At 35.2% G+C, this 20,178-nt stretch overlaps 1 protein-coding gene across 9 annotated transcripts in view; it reads left to right on the plus strand.

Moving 5' to 3' along the window:
* rcor3 (REST corepressor 3) overlaps positions 1–20,178 on the plus strand; it is a 70,805-nt gene that overhangs the window by 39,581 nt on the left and 11,046 nt on the right. For all 9 annotated transcript variants that reach the window (XM_069931214.1, XM_069931207.1, XM_069931209.1 and 6 more), the window contains 3 exons: positions 7,510–7,728; positions 13,252–13,329; positions 18,102–18,159. In XM_069931214.1, coding sequence (XP_069787315.1) covers positions 7,510–7,728; positions 13,252–13,329; positions 18,102–18,159 — 355 coding nt within the window. The remainder of the gene's footprint in view (positions 1–7,509; positions 7,729–13,251; positions 13,330–18,101; positions 18,160–20,178) is intronic.

Below are 20,178 nucleotides of genomic sequence, written 5' to 3' on the forward strand. Positions count from 1 at the left end.
GTGGTTCTATTGATTCTTATTTATCTAAGTTAACGTTATCAACGTTAGAAGATGAAGATGTTATGGATTTGAAAGCTCCGTTTACAGAATTAGAGATTAAGGCAGCAATGTTGGAAATGCCTAATGGGAAGTCACCAGGCAATGATGGGTTTTCGATGGAATTTTATAAAACTTTTATTTCTTTTTATTTTATTTTTTTTATTTTTCACACCATAAACCACATTGACCAAGATGCATACATTTTCCTTTTCAAATATATACAGTGTCATTTTCTCCATCCCTCCTCCCATCCCACCCTCCCTACCTCCCCCCCCATTCATTTAAAGTACAAAATCTAAGATGCATTAAACCAGACAAACAACGTTGTCATTCAATAAAAATAAACAAGAAATTCCACTGAGTCAATTCTTTTCATTTCCTTCTCCTTTCGTTATTTTAGGTGGTAGATGTCCCCGGTAGGTTTTCTCTATTGTGTTTCATGTATGGCTCCCATATTTGTTCAAATATTTCAATATTATTTCTTAAATTATATGTTATTTTTTCTAATGGAATACATTTATTCATTTCTATATACCATTGTTGTATTCTCAAATTATCTTCTAATTTCCAGGTTGACATAATACATTTTTTTGCTACAGCTAGAGCTACCTTAACAAATCTTTTTTGTGCACCATCCAAATCAAGTCCAAATTCTTTGTTTTTTATGTTACTTAGGAGGAAGATCTCTGGGTTTTTTGGTATATTGTTTTCTGTAATTTTATTTAATATCTGGTTTAGATCTTCCCAAAATTTTTCTACTTTCTCACATGTCCAGATTGCATGAATTGTTGTTCCCATTTCTTTTTTTTTACAACGAAAACATCTGTCAGATACTGTTGGGTCCCATTTATTTAACTTTTGAGGTGTAATGTATAGCCTGTGTATCCAGTTATATTGTATCATATGTAACCTCGTGTTTATTGTATTTCTCATCGTTCCAGAGCATAACTTCTCCCATGTTTCCTTCTTTATCTTTATATTTTAATCTTGTTCCCATTTTTGTTTAGTTTTACCATTTGTTTCCTCATTCTCCTTTTCTTGCAGTCTAATATACATATTTGTTAAAAAATTTTTGATTATCATTGTATCTGTAATCACATATTCAAAGTTACTTAGGTAACTTACTCTGGTAACCTCAGACTGCTTCCTAATTTGTCCTTCAAGTAGGATCTCAGTTGGTAATATGCCAACACTGTATCTTGAGTTATATTATATTTATCCTTCATTTGTTCAAAGGATAGTAATCTATTTCCTGAAAAACAATTTTCTATTCTTTTGATCCCTTTTTTCTCCCGTTCTTTAAAGGAAAGGTTATCTATTGTAAAAGGGAGTAACTGATTTTGCGTCAATATTAGTTTTGGTAATTGGTAATTTGTTTTATTCCTTTCTACATGAATCTTCTTCCAAATATTGAGTAGATAATGTAATACTGGACAACTCCTACGTTGTACCAATTTTTCATCCTATTTATATAATATATGTTCAGGTATCTTTTCCCCTATTTTATCTAGTTCTAATCTAGTCCAATCTGGCTTTTCCCTTGTTTGATAAAAATCTGATAGGTATCTTAATTGTGCGGCTCTATAATAATTTTTAAAGTTTGGCAGTTGTAAGCCTCCTTGTTTATACCATTCTGTTAATTTATCTAGTGCTATCCTCGGTTTCCCCCCTTTCCATAAAAATTTCCTTATTATTTAACTCCTTGAAGAATTTCTCTGTCAAGTGTATTGGCAATGCCTGAAATAAGTATAGTATCCTTGGGAAAATGTTCATTTTAATACAGTTTATCCTTCCTATTAGTATTAGTGGTAAATCTTTCCAATGCTCTAAATCGTCCTGTAATTATCTCATTAGTGGATAATAATTGAGTTTATATAGATGGCCGAGATTTTTATTTATTTGTATTCCTAGGTATCTTATTGCTTGCATCTGCCATCTGAATGGTGATTCCTTCTTAAATTTTGAGAAATCCGCATTATTCATTGGCATTGCTTCACTTTTATTTACGTTAATCTTGTAACCCGACACTTCTCCATATTCCTTCAATTTTTTATATAATTCTTTTATTGATAGTTCTGGTTCTGTTAAGTATACTATAACATCATCTGCAAATAAACTGATTTTATATTCCTTGTCTTTTATTTTTATCCCTTTTATTTTATTTTCTGTTCTTATCAATTCTGCTAGTGGTTCTATAGCTAACGCGAACAATAAGGATGATAGTGGGCATCCCTGCCTTGTTGATCTGCTTAAATTAAATTGCTTTGATATATATCCATTTACTGTCACTTTCGCCAATGGCCCCTTATATAATCCAATTAATATACTTCTCTGGTAAACTGAATTTTTGCAATACTTTGAATAAATAATTCCATTCTACTCTGTCAAAGGCCTTCTCTGCGTCTAAAGCAACTGCTACTGTTGGCGCTTTACTCCCTTCTACTGCATGAATTAAGTTAATAAATTTACAAATATTGTCTGTTGTCCGTCTTTTTTTAATAAATCCAATTTGGTCTAGATTTACCATTTTAGGTACATAATCTGCTAATCTGTTTGCTAATAGTTTAGCTATTATTTTATAATCTGTGTTAAGTAATGATATTGGTCTATATGACGCTAGTACGAGTGGATCTTTCCCTTGCTTTGGTATTACTGTAATTATTGCTGTTTTACATGAATCTGGTAAGCTTTGTGTTTTGTCAATCTGGTTGATTACTTCCAGGAGGGGAGGAATTAATAAATCTTTAAATGTTTTATAGAATTCTATTGGGAATCCATCCTCTCCTGGTGTTTTATTATTTGCTAGTTTTTTTAATTACCTCTTGTATTTCTACTATTTCAAATGGTTCTGTTAATTTATTTTGTTCCTCTATTTGTAATTTTGGTTGTTCAATTTTTAAAAATTCATCTATTTTGCCTTCTTTCCCTTCGTTTTCAGTTTGGTATAATTGTTCATAGAATTCACTAAAGTTTTCATTAATCTCCGTTGGATTATATGTGATTTGTTTGTCTTTTTTCCTTGATGCCAATACCATTTTCTTAGCTTGTTCTGTCTTAAGCTGCCATGCTAGAATTTTGTATGTATTTTCCCCTAGTTCATAATATTTCTGTTTTGTCTTCATTATGTTCTTCTCCACCTTATATGTTTGTAGTGTTTCATATTTTATTTTTTTATTTGCCAATTCTCTTCTTTTAGTTGTGTCTTCCTTCATTGCTAATTCTTCTTCTATATTTACTATTTCCATTTCCAACTGCTCTGTTTCCTGATTGTAGTCCTTCTTCATCTTGGTTACATAACTTATTATTTGCCCGCTGATGAACGCTTTCATTGCATCCCATAGTATAAACTTATCTTTCACTGAATCTGTTTTTATTTCAAAGTACATTTTAATTTGTCTTTCAATGAATTCTCTAAAATCCTGCCTTTTAAGTAGCATGGAGTTTAATCTCCATCTATACATTCTTGGAGGGATGTCCTCTAACTCTATTGTCAATATCAAGGGTGAATGGTCCGATAATATTCTAGCTTTATATTCTGTTTTTCTTACTCTATCTTGCTTATGAGCTGATAACAGAAATAGGTCTATTCTTGAGTATGTTTTATGTCTACCCGAATAATATGAATATTCCTTTTCCTTTTATGACGATTTATCTTCGGTGTTTGGGGAGGTATTACAACAAGTGACTTAACAGTATGAGTTAACAGAATCTTGCTCTAGTGCTTTAATTACTGTAATCCAGAAAAAAGATAAGAAACCCGTTGAAAGTGTCTTCGTATAGACCTATTTCTTTATTGAATGTTGATTATAAAATAATAGCAAAAGTGTTAGCAAATCGACTTGCTAAGTATTTACCTCAATTGATCAAACAGGTTTTATTAACAATAGAAATGCTTTAGATAATATTCTTCGATTGATTAGTTTGGTCAATGCATATCGACATTGTTTGTGCTTGATGTGGAAAAAGTTTTTGATAGGGTCGAATGGGATTTTTTATTTAAAGTATTGGAGAAGTTAAATTTGGCCCTTTTTTTATTGGTTGGATTAAAGCTTTATATACAAACCCGACAGTTAGGGTGGTGACAAATGGTTAAGTTTCATCATCGTTTAAATTGACGCGTTCAACTCGACAAGGTTGTCCATTGTCACCAGCTCTGTTTGCATTGGCTATTGAACCGTTAGCTCAAACAATAAGGCAGAATGAACAGTTAAGAGGGATGAGAGTTATGGATGAAGAGTATAAGATTAATTTGTTTGCAAATGATGTTTTGATATATTTTACAAACCCAGAACAATCATTGCCACATTTACAGGTATGTTTATTACAATACGGAACATCTGGATATAAAGTTAACTGAGATAAGAGTGAGATTTTACCAGTCAGAGAAGGAGATTATTCAGAGTATAAAAATATTATAAAACTGAAATGGTCTGATAAAATTAAATATTTAGGATATTGTAAATACTGAGTATCAATCTTTATATAAGTTAAATTAAGTTCCATTATTAAAAAAGATTAAAGCAGATCTAATTAAATGGAAAGATCTTCCGTTCACTTAAATTGGTTGAGTTAATTGTATAAAGATGAATATTTTTTCTCATATTCAATATTTATTTCAATCAATATCATATTCTCTTTCAAAGAATTTCTTTCAGATTTTAAATAAAGTTTCGAGAGAATTTTTATGGAAAGGTAAATTATCACGAGTATCATTAAATATACTTGCTTCGAAATATGCGTTAGGTGGTCTTCAATTACCTCATTTTCAAAATTATGAAACAGACCAGTTGAAATTTATTAATAGATTGATGGATTTGGACCAGTCCCCGAGTTGGGCTAAAGTTGAGATGGCCTGTATTTTTGAAGTCGAGGTGTATCAATTTATTCTTTGATGGAATGTAAATTTGTTAGGGAATATAATGTACTGATATTAAAACATCTATTAAAATTATGGATTAAAAAAAATAAGATTTTAGGATCAAAAGGTAAATTGTCAATTTTAACTCCATTATATAATAATCAGCTCATTTCTTTTTCAATGTTTAATAGTCATTTAAAGAGTTGGGATTTGAATGGTATAAAAATATTACAGGATTGTTTTGTAGAAAGTCAGTTTCTTTCAATCAATTGAAAGAGCATTTTGATATTGCTGAAAATTCTTTATTTGTTTATTATCAACTTTGAGCTTTGGTGAAAAATATGTATGGTAGAGAGATGATTTTACCTGTATTGACGGAATTTGAGTCTTTGATTTCTTCTATACGAAAAAGGGGTTATATTTCTGTTATGTACCAAGTATTACAAGACAATATTGATGTCGGAATAGGAGAAGTCGAAGCATAAATGGGGAAAATGATTTAACTTTTGTTTTTCATGAAGACTACTGGGCAGATACGTGTCATGATAGTGTTACTAAATTGACGAATGTACGGTATGGAATGGTTAATTATAATTTTCTACATCAGTTGTATTTAACACCAGAGAAATTGAAAAAATATGGTTTTAGTCATTTGGATTCTTGTTTTAGATGTGTATGTACTGGAACTTTCTTACATGCTATTTGGTCTTGTGTGCATGTACAACCATTCTGGGATGAAATTAAGTTAATTTTGGAAAAATTATATAATTTTAAGTTACCATTAGATCCATCTATTTTTTTAATGGGTTATATGATTCCTTTAAAGGGATTAGGGTTGGATAAATTTTAAATTGGATTTATATATTTAGCATTGTCTGTAGCTCAAAAATGTGTAGCAAGTACATGGAAGGATAATACAGTGATTATTATAATATGGTGGCATAATGAATTGAAAGCTTACATATTACATTTAAAAATTACATATAATCTACATGGCAATTATTTTTTTTGTTAATAAGTGGTTACCATATTTGGAATATATGCATTTAGATATATTTTGATTTATTATATACTTTTAGTTTCTGTTTGTATAGTTTTAGCTCTCCTTAAGAGAGCTGGCTGATGGGGTTATGGGGGGGGGGGGGCGTGGGGACTTGATTTTTTTTTTAATTTTATTTTAATATATACTCATAAAATTTTCTTTATGGAATGTGTTTTGTATTACTATTAATGATTCTTCAAATAAATAAAGTTTTTTAAAAAATGAAGGCAGTTAACATTGCAAAGGACTGCCATCATCCTAGTCAAAACCTTTTCTCACTGATCCTTTCAGGCAGAAATTACGGAAGTCTGAAGTTCAGCACCTCTAATTTCAAGAACAGTTTTTGTTCAAAACCTATCAGGCTCTTGAACCTCCCTATGCTACCTTAACCCTAGACACCTCAAGATCTGTCTGAAACATTGCTTTACTTTTGTACCAATTGCAATTTAATTTTTATTTATCAATCCCTTTCTTTATTACCTCATTTTCTGTCTTGGACTATTGTAGTAATTTAATGTATACTGGTATAGTTTGGCTGCAACAAAAGAATTTTAATGCATCTGTACGTTGTATTTATGTACATAACCGTAATCTCTCATAATGTAATGACAATAAACTCTCATCATCAATTCTTCCTGAATGGAATTTAATTTGTGGGATTTGTACTCCCAAAGATTACTGTAATCTCCTACAAGGTTTTACTTACTGGTGGATCACTCGGCTCACAGGAGCTCCCTCAAGGTATACACATCATTGACCAGATCTTTATATTCTTGTTACCAAGTCTGGGAACTCTCTCCTTCTACCGTCCATCTTGAATGGCACTGAATTGAATAGATTCCTATCAGTAATCCGGCAAATCCCATTTAGTGTTGTTTTTTGATGTAAAGCATCCTAAAGCAAGAGAACTTATTTCAATACTGAAATTACATGCAGCATCTTGGCACACCAAATTGTGTGCAATCAATTTCAAGGCATTAATGGATTATTATATTAGCATCATAAAATTTAGTATTTTTCTCATCTTCTGGAGTTAATTTCTCCATATAATGGCATCAGAAATAGTTTTCGATGTCAGGGTATACATTCAGCAGATAGATTGGAAATACCCTCAGTCCTCAGACCAAGTTTCTATTTTTTAAATTTAAAAAAATCTACATGCATGATAAAGATGAGCATCAGTTTCCAAAGTACACTCTTACTTCAAATGCCTCCCTTTTATGGGCTTTGTTGGTCGAGATTAGTCTTTATGTACTAAGTGCTGCACCTTATGATTTCCAATCAGATCCAATTGAAGTAGTTTGTTAGCTATTATTTCATTTTTGGGTATTTAAACATTTTATTGTATTTATTATTGTGTTATTGCTATTATAACATTATAGGACAATGTTTCTGTATTGAATTCAAAGGAGTCAATATTAGGGAAGTACACTTTCTTGTTGTGCCAGTGTTCCTTGCAGATAATGAGGATTTAATGTAGATTTAAGGTCTGGATACATAGAACTGCATTTCCAATCTGCTTTGACTAGAAATACATACTACTTGCATTCTTTTGTCTTTTGATTGATAGGGTAATCCTGATCCACCTGTGCAGGTCAGCAGAGTTAGCTCGGTCAGACGTGAACTTCCAAGTTTGCAGCACCGTCACCACCCTCTTCGGTCCAAGTGTCGACCACCGAAAGGAATGTATCTCAGTCAAGAAGATGTGGGAGCCATGTCCTGCAGCCCAAATGCAGCAAGTACCATTCTTAGACAGCTTGATATGGAACTAATCTCATTGAAACGCCAGGTATTTGGATACCTGTAGTGTAGTTATAACATTCAAAAGAAACTAAATTTTGTTTCTTGTATACTGTGGACAATCTCAACTGCAAAATAATTTTCATAATAAAATTACAATCTCATCACTGCTAAATAATGATAAACCCTAACAATTATTCAAGTAAATTTAAATTACTTTTAGAAAAGTTTAATTTAAATCAAATCATGAAAACCCAGTTATTATTCGCATCTTAAGCTTTGCTTTCGAATCGAATAATTTGTTGCAAACTTGAAAACCATAGAGAGGAATTTGACTTTCGTTGTTTATATGAAATGTTCCAAACAGTAGCAACTATATGTTGGACTTAGTTTTCAAAATTGATTTCAAAGGGACTGAAATTTGGAAGTGTTACATAATTTTTAATGCCATTTCCACTATGCAATATTTTAAAGAAATCTTCATTGGTGGATAGAACTTATTTCAGATGAAATATGGAATCAACAACACATTACTTGATTAAGTAGATGAAGAAAATCCCTGATACTATTCAAAGATGTGAAAAGATTTCTCCAATTTATTGGCCATATTTCAATCATAAGGCCAGTACCACCAAAATCAATTTATCTTTTTGCTGTTTGTGAAACTCTCATGCTTAAATTGGCTGCCACGGCTGTCATTCAAAAGATCTTCATTGGCAATGAAGCAGTTTAGAATTTTGAGATGAGAAAGACTTATTTTTCTTGCAAGCAGGATACCTTCCTTTATGAATGCAAGTAATAAAAAAACCATTTATATTGCAAGGATGAAGTTTGAGATTTGCGAATAATCTGTGAAGGGAAAAAGCACAAATTTTTGAAAGAAGCCAAAAAATGCAGATGAAGAAAGGTGGAAGGAAATTGGCATATGACCGAATAGTAGAAGTAAGTGGAATTAAAAGATTGGAGTTGCAAAATTAAGAAATGACTAGTTAAAGAATATCATGGATATTTTAAAAAGAGATTAGGAGAAAGGAAAATAAGTGACTGTGAGATATTACAGATCATCAATGAAAAACTAAAGTAATTTACAAATACAGTGTTAAAATAACTGATACCTATAGAAATTGATGACCTTGCAGATTGCATTGAAATAATAATAGTATAATAATAATGATAATTTATTAAATTAAAATATCACTTCCCATCTTTTTTTTCTCTTCTGCCCTCCCACCCATAAGCCATCAATGACCCTTGCCTGTGCTCCTCCCCCTATACCTTCTCCCACCATTTTATACCTGTTTTTGCTCAGAATGAATTAGGCCCAAAATGTTGGTACATAAACAATGCTGCATGACCTGCTGAGTTCTCCAGCACTTTTGTGTATTAAACTATAAGTACACAATCCTCTATCTGAAACCCTTGGGGGACTGTGTGTTCCGAATTTCAGATTTTTCTGGAAAGTCAGATTTAAGGCCACCCAAATTGTGCTACCATATCCACCCCCACCCCCTTCCAGTCACGCTGCCATCTCTCCCACTCCCCCCACCCCCCCCAACCGCTTTGCCTGCCCGACTCACGCTGCTGGTCTCTTCCCTTTGCCTGCCCGACTCGTGCTGCCAGTCTCTCTCCCCCCCCCAGAGTAACAACAATCCTTTTGGGTACAATCTATAATTCATTACAATAAATATACAGATTTGCAATTTCCCCAAGATATTGTCATGAAATGACTAGCATGGTTAATGGATACTGATAAGGTAGACCTAATTCAGAGAACAGGATTTCTCCCACTTCCATTCAGGTAAACCACCTAACTAAAGGAAGGAGATGATTTAGATTGAAAGAGTGTAGAGGAGATTTACAAGGATGTTGCCAGGACTTGAATTGTGTTAAAGGGTTAAGTTAAATGGGTTAGGGTTTTATTACCTGGAACGCAGAATGCTGAAGGGAGATTTGAAAGAGGTATACAGAATTATGATGAGTCTAGATAGAGTAAATACAAGCAGGTTTTTTCCACCGAGGACATGGCTTAAGGGTGAAAGATGGGAAAGTTTTAAAGGAAACATTAGTGGAAACTTTGAGAGAAATAAAGATTGTGAAATGTTTGAAGGAAGTGACTTTAGAGTTGTACAGCAGAATTTGTTGATGCATATGATGTCCCCAAGACCAGTCAGTTAACCTCGTTTAAGGTGAGCATGAACAAATTAAGCTATGGCCCTGGGTCTGGGGGAAAATTGTAAAATCAGGAGTCATCAGTACCTCAGTTCATGGGCTGGTTAGAATTACTTGCTCTTGTTCTCAGGTAGCAAGGCAACTCAAAAAAAAAAAAATCTTTTGTTTTATTGGGTTTTAACTCTCATCTTCAGTTGCTATTTGGAGTAAAATATTCCACTATTAATGCTCAGTTGAAATATAAATTGTATCTAGTTCTAATGCGAAGTGTCTTGTCCAATATGGATTCAAATTATTCACTATCTAGTATAAATAATATTTTACCTTTCCAATATTTTGCAAAGCTTTAAGGATTTCTGATAGTTCTCTGTACTTCTTTGCCCTCATGACCTCGTATTCTGAAAACTCAATGCATTTATCTAAAATTCTACTTTTGTTTATTAATTCTTTTATTCCAAATGATCTAATTCCTCCACCATAACATAATCTTTTCAGATCACATTAACCATTCATGCCTGTCGTTATAACTATAATTTGATCGTAGTACAGGTTGTACCTCTTTAATCCAGCAACGTGGGGACCTGGCCATTGCCGGACCACAGAAAATGCTGGAAAACAGAAATTAACCCGTAAAGGAACCCCCTATGTAAATGTATCAAAGGTAGAATAAAGCATAAAACAGGAAATAATACTGTGGGGCACATGGTTAGTGTACCGGGTGTTAGCGCTTTATAGCGCTAGCAGTCGGGACTGGGGTTCGAGTCCCATGCTGTATATGAGGAGTTTATACTAACAGCGTCAGATTCAAACGTGCTGGACTGTGGAAGTTGCTGGACCACAGAGCACTGGATAAGAGAGATACCACCTGTAATATCCTCTTCAATGATCATTACATTTTTGGTTAGCTAAAAAAGTAAAGACTAACCAGGTTCTTTTCCATAATCTTAATTCTTAATGACTTGTTCCTTCCTTTTCCCTATTTTCAGTTCCAGTTTTGTAATGTATTATGATTAGTAGAGTGCCCTAATAATCATACTCCCTCTTGAAAGATGAGTTGTTTTCTCCTGAGGAGTAATACTTGGAATACCATCTTATCCTCCCACACCAAAATATATTTTTCATAATTCGTGACTTGACTATTCTGGAATTAAGTCAGGTAAATTAGTTATGATTTTGCAAGAATCATTAGAAATAGGAATGGTTTCAGAGGACTGGAAAATTGCAAATGTCAATCCACCCTTTAAGAAGGTAGAGAGGCAAAAGAGAAGAAAATATGTCGTTTAGCCTGACCTCAATGATAGACAAGATTCTAGTGTAATTATTAAGGATGAGGTTTCGAGGTACTTGAAGGAACAGGTCAAATTGTTCAAAATCAGGGCAGATCTTGCTTGACAAATTTGTTGAAATTCTTTGAGGAAGTAATGAGCAGGACAGACCAAGGAGATTCAATGGGTATTGGTTATTTGGATTTTCAGAAGGCCTTTGACCAGGTACTGCACATTATGCTGCTAAATAAAATAGAAGGGCATGGTATTATGGGAAATGTACTAACTTGGATCAAAGATTGGCTGACTGGCAAAAAGTAGTGGGAATAAAGGCAACCTTTTTTGGCTGACTGCTAGAGACTAGTGGTGTTTTGCAAGTTTGATGTCAGCTCCACAAATGTTCATATTGTATAGAAATGACTTGATGGCTTTATGACCAAGTTTGCAGATGATATGGAGGGATGGGTAGTGTTGAAACAGGGAGCCCGCAGAGGGACTTGGCAGGTTGGAAAATTGGCAAAAAGGTGACAGATGGAATACAGCTTAGGGAGGTGTTTGATCATGGACTTTGGTAGAAGGAATAAATGTGTAGACATTTCTGTATGGGGAGAAAATTCAAAATATGGAGGTCGAAAGTGCAGGGTTCCATAAAGGTTAACTTGGAAATTGAGTCAGTAGAAAGGAAGACAAATGAAATGTGAGGATTCATTCCAAGAAGACTTTAAAAGCAAAGATTTCATGCTGAGGTTTTATAACATGTTGGTCAGACTACATTTGTAATACTGTAAGCAGTTTTGGGCCCCATATCTAAGGATTGATCTTTCGTCATTGGAGAGGGTCTAGAAGAGGTTCATGAGAATGATCTTGGAATGATGGGATTAACATATGAAAAATATATAATGGCTCTGGGCCTGTACCTGTTGGAGTTTAGAAGGGGGGGGGAGAAATCTCGTTGAAACATGCCAATTGTTGAGAGGGCTGGACTGGATAGAGTAGGTGTGGAGAAGATGTTTTCAGTAACGTAAGAGTTTAGGATCAGAGGGCACGGACCCTGTAATAAAAGGGAATTACTTCAGATGAGAAATTTCTTCAGCCAATGGGTGGTGAATCCATGGAATTCATTGCCACAGATGGTTGTAGAGGCCAAGTCATTGGGTAGATTTAAAGTGGTTGATAGGTTTTTAATTTGTAAGAGTCTCAAAGGTTATGGGAGAAGGCAGGAAAATGGGTTTGAAAGGAAGAATGCGTTATTTCTGCTATTTTTGATGGTCCTATAACCTAAATTGATAGGTGGCTTAAGATTCTCTCCTCTGATTTGAACTGGACTCTTTTAACCAGATAATTTATGATGGCAGTACACAACATGTTTGCTGGGATTTTGATTACATGCACACTCTGACTAACGTTGTATGTAAACTTTTGTTTTCGATGATTCCGCCTTTCTCTCTGAAAATGAATGATGGAGAAATCATAGGTTGGTGACCAGTAGCGCAACGCTTTGGACTTTGTGCAAGAAAGGACAAACTTAGGCAAACTCTGGAGAAATGAAGAAGCATGAAAACAGCAACATTTTAATGAAGAATGAAAAAAAATTCATGGACACTTTTGAAATTATTTTGATTAGAATAGAAAAAACTACTACCTTCAAAACTTATCACACCAATTTGTTATTGTCTTGAGTATTATTATACGTCGCCCAATATCGCCATGCCTTTTTAATACTTTTCTATGCCCAGGCCTAAGCTTGTGCAACTATTTTAATTTGGTTTCTTCGCCATAATTTGATGCATATTCCCAAAGTAGATTGAATTTTCTAGTATGTATGTATGTGTGAATTTTGGAAATTGGCATACCTCTGAACTTAAATGGATCAATTTACCTCTGCCCCCATTTCCTCAGCCCTCTACAGTCATTTCTTAGCTTATATATCCTCAAAAGTAAAAACCCTTTTTAAAAAAACTTTCCTGTGCCTATTTTTCTGCTCTGATAGTTTTTAAAAGTTAAAAAGTTAATCATTGCAACATTTTGTGAAATATTTAGATTTATTTAGGTACCATAGAGAAAATTATGCTCCTAATTTTATAATAAATTAATTTATAAAAGACAACTAAAAGTCTAATTTTGAAATGCTTTTCCAGGTGCAAAATGCCAAACAAGTTAACAGTGCACTGAAACTGAAATTAGAAGGAGGCATCGAAGAATTCAGACCACCGGAGGTAAATAATATGGTGCTTACAACTATGTGTGAAGTTTTAGGTCTGTAGTTTCATGAAAATGAATGAATACACAGTTACCACCAATGGAATTTCCTTAGTGCACTAACATTTTTTTGAAGATTTGAAATAAAACAGTTTGTACATCCTGGTGAAAATGTCTACATGAAGCAATATAAATTTTTGAAGTGACCCTTCAGTTAATTCCCCATTTTGCTTTTTCAGTGAAACCAGAATTAATTATCCATTACAAATTGAAAGTGATACTCTGCATTATTTAGCAATCCAGGTGGTCAAATACAGTAAAATCCCTGCTATCTAGAATTCAAGCAAAAAAAATTGCAGAAAATAAACTGGTATAAATGCGGAAGTTTAAAATCGGAGCTCCTTGTCATTAGTTCTCCATTCACGAAACAAGCAACCGGGAAATTCGCGTCCAGCCTCTAACAATGCTGGTAAAGGTTCCATTATTGTCATGTCATACTACATTTAGAATGTTAAATTCTTTAACTTTTGCCTACTGTGTGCCGGATATGAGGGGTTTTACTGTATTTGGAAATCTAAGCAATATAATCATCAAACATTTGGACTGAAGGTTCTTGTGTATATTGGGTCATCTTCTGCTTGCCTGCTGATAATTGGCCAGGTTCTATGTTGAAATCAGTTGAATGTTTAAATTTTCATTTTAAAATAAAAGAAACATCAGGTTTTGGTGCAGATTTTGTCACTGCATAGTGATATATTTACGCATAATCTGGTGTGGTGGTCATTTTATTTCTATTTTAAGTAGGGAAACTCTATCCTCCCTCAAAAATCATTGGAAGTTTCCGGAGAAATCCACCTATAGGAGGCATTTCAGAGGATCAAATGACAAATATAGTGTTGGAAAATACATTGGCACTATTTGGTCAAAAGCTTGGTGAAATTGATTGTTTATAAAGGAGTGCCTGTCAGAGGGAGAGAAAAGAGAAGTTCATTGCCAGAATTTCAAGCCACGTTCAGCAATTATGGAGTGACAAAATTAAAGGATGTGCAAGAAGCAGGTTTGGAGGAATAAATGAAGCTTGTATATCTGAAGGTGATCAAAACTACGGAAATTTATAAAAAAGGCACATATCCGGGTAATGATACTGAGGACAGATATAATGGGTGATTAGTACTTGGTACTTTGGATGAGGATCAAAATTATCATGGGTTCAGGTTGGGAATAAGATGAGGAAAAACCTTGGAACAATTGAACAATCTCTTCAGTATCATTATTCCTGACTGTCCTTTTCTGTGTTAATTTTTTTTAAAAATGCCCCACATATCCTGTTTAAATTCTTCAACCCCCCCCCCCCACCGCCAACTTTAAATGCATGTCCTCAACTATGTGAAATTTGTTTTACCATAGGGTAGACAATCAGAATTTTTTTTTTCCAATCAACGCCTCTCATAATCTTATGAACCAATATCCGGTCTCACTGCAGCCTCTGACACTCCAGAAAATAACCCAAACCTCTCCCTGTAGTTCATATCTGCAAAGCCAGGCAGCATCCTGGTATATCTGTTCTGTACCTTTTCCAAACCCTCAATCTTACCCGTAATGAGTACCAGAATTGCATACAATACTCCAAATGCAACCTAAACAATTCTCAATGTTCCTTAAGCCTTCTTACCCTATTTACTCATGTGGTCACTTTGAAGGACCTATGGATGTGGTCTCCCAGATCCCTCTGTTAATTGATGCTTTTAAGGGCATTGCCATTAACTATACATTCTTCTTACATTTAATTCCAAAAGTGCAACACCTCACTTTTGTCCAGATTAAACTCATCTGCCCATTTCTCTGCCCATATCTATAACTGCATTTTTTAAAAGTTCTCTGCACTGTCCACAACTCCACAAATATTTGTTATTGGCAAACTTGTTAATCCACCCATCCACCTTTTTCATTCAAGTCATTTATATAAAGGTTCTATTATTGTCACGTAATACTACATTTAGAATGTAACATACATGAAATTCTTAAACTTTGTCTATTGTAAGGAATACAGAGTCTTCACTGTGTCTAGCACCCCCCCCACCCCCACAGAAATGAGGCACCAGTGAGGAACGAACTCACGACCCCTGATTTACAAGACCAGTGCTCTTAGAGTTATCAGAACATGTGATTTTTTTTATATATATCTCAATGGTCTCAATGTGATCCCTGTAAAATATTATTGTTCATGGACTTCCAGCCAGAAGAACACCCTATCTCTGCTACCATCCTTCTTCTGTGACTAATAGAATTCAAAATCCAATCTAGCAATTCACCATGTGTCCAACACACCTTTACCTTCTATTTGGTTGTCTTTTAAGCAAACACCTTTAACCCTTTACCTTATGTTAGGTTGTCTTTTAAGCAAAAAATTTCAACCCAAAATGCTGATTGGATGAACTGCTTTTCAACTTGAAGTCCCATGCATCACAGAAGATCATTTTCATCCATGTAATAACAGGAAACTGCTAGTAGAACTCTTTACATCAAAGATTATGGGATGAGCTATAACCCCGACAGTAAATTTGAATTCATGGGCTCCAGTACTAATTTGTGAGCAGATTTTAAAAAATGCTCACTTGTGATTTCATAAAGGACCACTGAGCTCCTAATTTAATGTTTCGGTTAAATTCCAGAAGTGAGCAATCTAGATATATATCTCATAAGTAGGTACAGCAAGTAAGTAATTGTACTGAAATGCAGAGTTAAAAGTGAGAACAGTTGATATAGAGCAACGGCAACATGATTTTACTATTGTGAGATTTGTTCAGGAGTCTGATATTGGCAGGAAAAAAACTGTCCTTGAATTTGATGAGTTGTGATCTTGTGCTTGGGAATCTTCCTGATGTGAGGCATGTAAAGAGAGTATGGCTACGTGAGAGGAGTCCTTTAGCAAGTTGGCTGCTTTTCTGAAATGGTGGAGGTACAGATGAAGTTAATGAAGAGAAGAGGGTATGTGTGATGGACTGAGATGCATTGGCAACCCTCTGCCGTGGGTGGAGCATTTCCTGTACCACACAGTGATGAATTTGTTAAGGGATAAAGGTGGCGTGCCAAATTTCCTCAAAGATGCTACTATGCTTTCTTGGCCATTGTGTTGAATTAGATGGACCAGATCAAGTCACTGGAGATGTTAAGACCCCGGAACTTAAAATTACTGCTCTCTTCACCTCATCGCTATTAATGCAGACCAGGGAATGAGCACTGTTCCTCTTTTGGAAGTCTATAACCAGCTCCTTGGCTTTGCTTACATTGAAGAGCTTATTATCCTACCACCAAGGCACTAGATCCTCTATCTTCCTTCTTTACACTGACTCTTCATTGTTACGGGCCCCTGGCCATTGCAGTGAAGTCATCTGTGAATTTGTCGTTGGAATTGGAGCAGGGTCATGGGTTAACAAGGAGTACAGTATGGAGCAGAGTACATATCCTTGCGTGACTGAGTTGAGGTTCATTATGGAGGATGTGGTATCACCAAGCTTCACTGATTGTGGCCATTGGGATTGAAGTCATGGATCTAAATGCGGAGGGGGATTCTGAGGGTAAGGTCAGGATTTTGGGAAAACTATTGTGTTGAAGGTGCAGCTATAGTTACAGAATAGCAGTCGATGCAGATGTCTTGTCCAGTTAGAAGGCTAAGGAGATGGCATTTCACATGGACCTGTTGTAGTGGTATGCAAGTTGGAATAGGTGGAGGCTGCCTGGTAGTTGGGGTTAATGTGAGCCATTACTATCTATTGAAGCACTTCATGATGGTGGATGTCAGAGCCACTGGTTAGAAATCATTTAGGCCCATCACTATTATTCTTCATCAGGCTCTTCTTGAAAGATGTGGCTACTTCATCCTGCAGGAGAGAGAGAGAAATGTTAACTATATCTGTGAGTACACCTGCCAGCTGAAGTGTACAGCCACAGAAGACACCTCGAGGGACTCCATGTGGGCCTGCCGCTTTTTGTGGGTTCATGCTCCAGAAGACCCATCTGACGTCCATAATGGTGACCGATGGTGCAGGTGTGCCTGAGGTTGAAGAGTCGTGCACCACTGACTTGCTGCCCTCCTGCTCCAACCAAGCATAGAATGCATGGAACTTGTATGGAAGGGATATACTTTTGTTTGTGTGGTAAACCACTCTTGTACTGTGATTGGCTATTAATGACTGGAAACACCTCCCAAGACTGATCCTACCCATACCCCCTTGCATGCCACACTTTTATTTTTGCTCTGATCAGGCAAGGAAGTGGATGGTTGTTTGATAGTGTTCCAGTTTTTAGCTATTAAAAGCCTGATTGCTTCACTACTCAGTCTTTTTTTTAAATTCACTAGATCAGTTTGTTATTCTGCCAGTTTTTTTATTCTATTTATGTTAGCAAAAACCAGCTCATTTCCAGAACTCTCAAAACATAACATTAGGATAAAGATAAATCAGAAGACCATACGACATAGGAGCAGAAATAAACTATTCAGCTATTGAGTCTGGCACGCCATCCATTTTCCCAGTCAGCCCACTGCCGGGCCTTCTCCACGTCACTTCTTCGCTTCATTTCAGATACCCTCGTAGGTTTGAAGTCTGTCTCTTGTAATTGTGCTATTGGCACATTTTCAGCGCCATTTTTAATATTAAAAGTATTGCAACTTTTTGGAAATTGTCATTTGCCTTTTTATATTAAAAAAATCATTGTGGTTATTAATTATTTGTAGATGACAGAAATTTATGATGTACAACTAACTTTTATTTCCTCAATTTTGTTTTAGTCAGCTCAGAAAATCAATGCACGTTGGACAACAGAGGAGCAGCTGCTTGCAGTTCAAGGTGGGTTTCATGTTAAGGGCTAAATCCGAAGCTGGGATTTGTAGTTATTAGAAATTTTAAATGTTAGGTCAATTCTAAAATTCCCAAATTTCCTGGTCTAGTGCCTTGATTGTAGGATAATAAGCTCTTCAATGTAAGCAAAGCCAAGGAGCTGGTTATAGACTTCCAAAAGAGGAACAGTGCGCATTCCCTGGTCTGCATTAATGGTGATGAGTTGAAGAGAGCAGTAATTTTAAGTTCCAGGGTCTTAACATCTCCAGTGACTTGATCTGGTCCATCTAATTCAACACAATGGCCAAGAAAGCATAGTAGCATCTCTGAGGAAATTTGGCACGCCACCTTTATTCCTTAACAAATTCATCACTGTGTGGTACAGGAAATGCTCCACCCACGGCAGAGGGTTGCCAATGCATCTCAGTCCATCACCCATACCCTCTTCTCTCCATTAACTTCATCTGTACCTCCACCATTTCAGAAAAGCAGCTAACTTGCTAAAGGACTCCTCTCACGTAGCCATACTCTCTTTATGTGCCTCACATCAGGAAGATTCCCAAGCACAAGATCACAACTCATTAAATTCAAGGACAGTTTTTTTCCTGCCAATATCAGACTCCTGAACTCTTCCACTTGGCCATCAACATTATTGAGAAAAATATAGCTAACAGTTTTTTTCTATATTTGTGATATTCTTCATTTTTTATTAGTTCTTTTAATAGCTGTGATTATTTAAAAAAAGAAAAGTAAAAGGATTGATCTGTACAATTGTACAAATTTTTTGTTTAATGATGGAGCATAATTATACTAGTGAATGTTTTTAATCAGATAAATTTATGCAGTATTCTAAACTAAAAAGTCGTGAATCTGTTTATTTACACTTATCTCTCTTGTGAATGTAATACCACACTACTTGGGTATCTGAACATCAATTTTTCTGTTGACTACTGTTAAACATATGCTGAAGTACTGGTAATACTCATTCCTAATCAGTCCTAAAAACAGGAGTAGAGCCTGAGATAGCAAATTCCAGAGGTTCATGACTCTCTGTATCTCTGTTTTAAATGGGTGCCCTTCTGAAGTTGTGCCTTCTTGTCCTGATTCCCATACCAACTTTGCCACATCTATTCTGTCCAGGCCTTCCAACATTTGAAATGCTTCTATGAGGTCCCCTCTCTAAACTGCAAGGAGAACAGTTCAGGATCCTAGGAATCATTCTTCCCCTCTCCATTGCCAGTATATCCTTTCTTAAATAAGGAGCCCAAAATTGTACCCTGTACTCCATGAGGCCTCACCAGTGCCTTATAAACACTCGAGATCATGTGTCTTATTCATCTAGATGTGAATGCCAACGTTGCATTCACCTTCACCACCAACTCAATCTGGAGGTTAATCGTTAGGGAATCTTAAGACAGTGCCCATAGACATCATAAGAATTTAATGTTCAGGGAGAGAATGCAGTAGAAATAGCAACTGAAGATTCATTTTTCCGTCTTTATATATGCAGTGTTTTTGGACTGTTAATTGCTGTTCATCCCTTCCTTACCCACAGCTTCAAATATGCTAATATTTAAAAGCAGCAATATGTTTATTTATACAAACTGTCAAGCGACAGATTAAAATCCAATCTATGCTACATTTTCAATCTCATTTAGTCTAATGCTGACATTATTTGATTCCTACGACCTAGAAGGAGGGCATTTTGGCTCACCAAGTCTATGCTTGCACACATAGGAATCCCATTAATTCTCTTTGCAACTATTCTCCCTAAATCCACATCATTTTCCTCTAGATTCTACCAGTTTACCGTTGCCAATTAACTTGAAAATTTAGAAAGTATTTTTTGCTTCTCTCTATCCAGCAATTATGTAAAATGTATTTGCAAATGACATGTGCTGTTAGAACCAGGCTCTGTTGTGATGAATTTCAAGACCACATTTACGTTAATATGTACTTTAGCTTCAACACTGTTAAACCATTCTCCTCTTCACCTTTGTGATATTTTTCTGTTTGCTTTGCTATTCT

Source organism: Narcine bancroftii, chromosome 4, assembly GCF_036971445.1.
Source record: "Narcine bancroftii isolate sNarBan1 chromosome 4, sNarBan1.hap1, whole genome shotgun sequence".
NCBI classification, from domain to species: Eukaryota; Metazoa; Chordata; class Chondrichthyes; order Torpediniformes; family Narcinidae; genus Narcine; species Narcine bancroftii.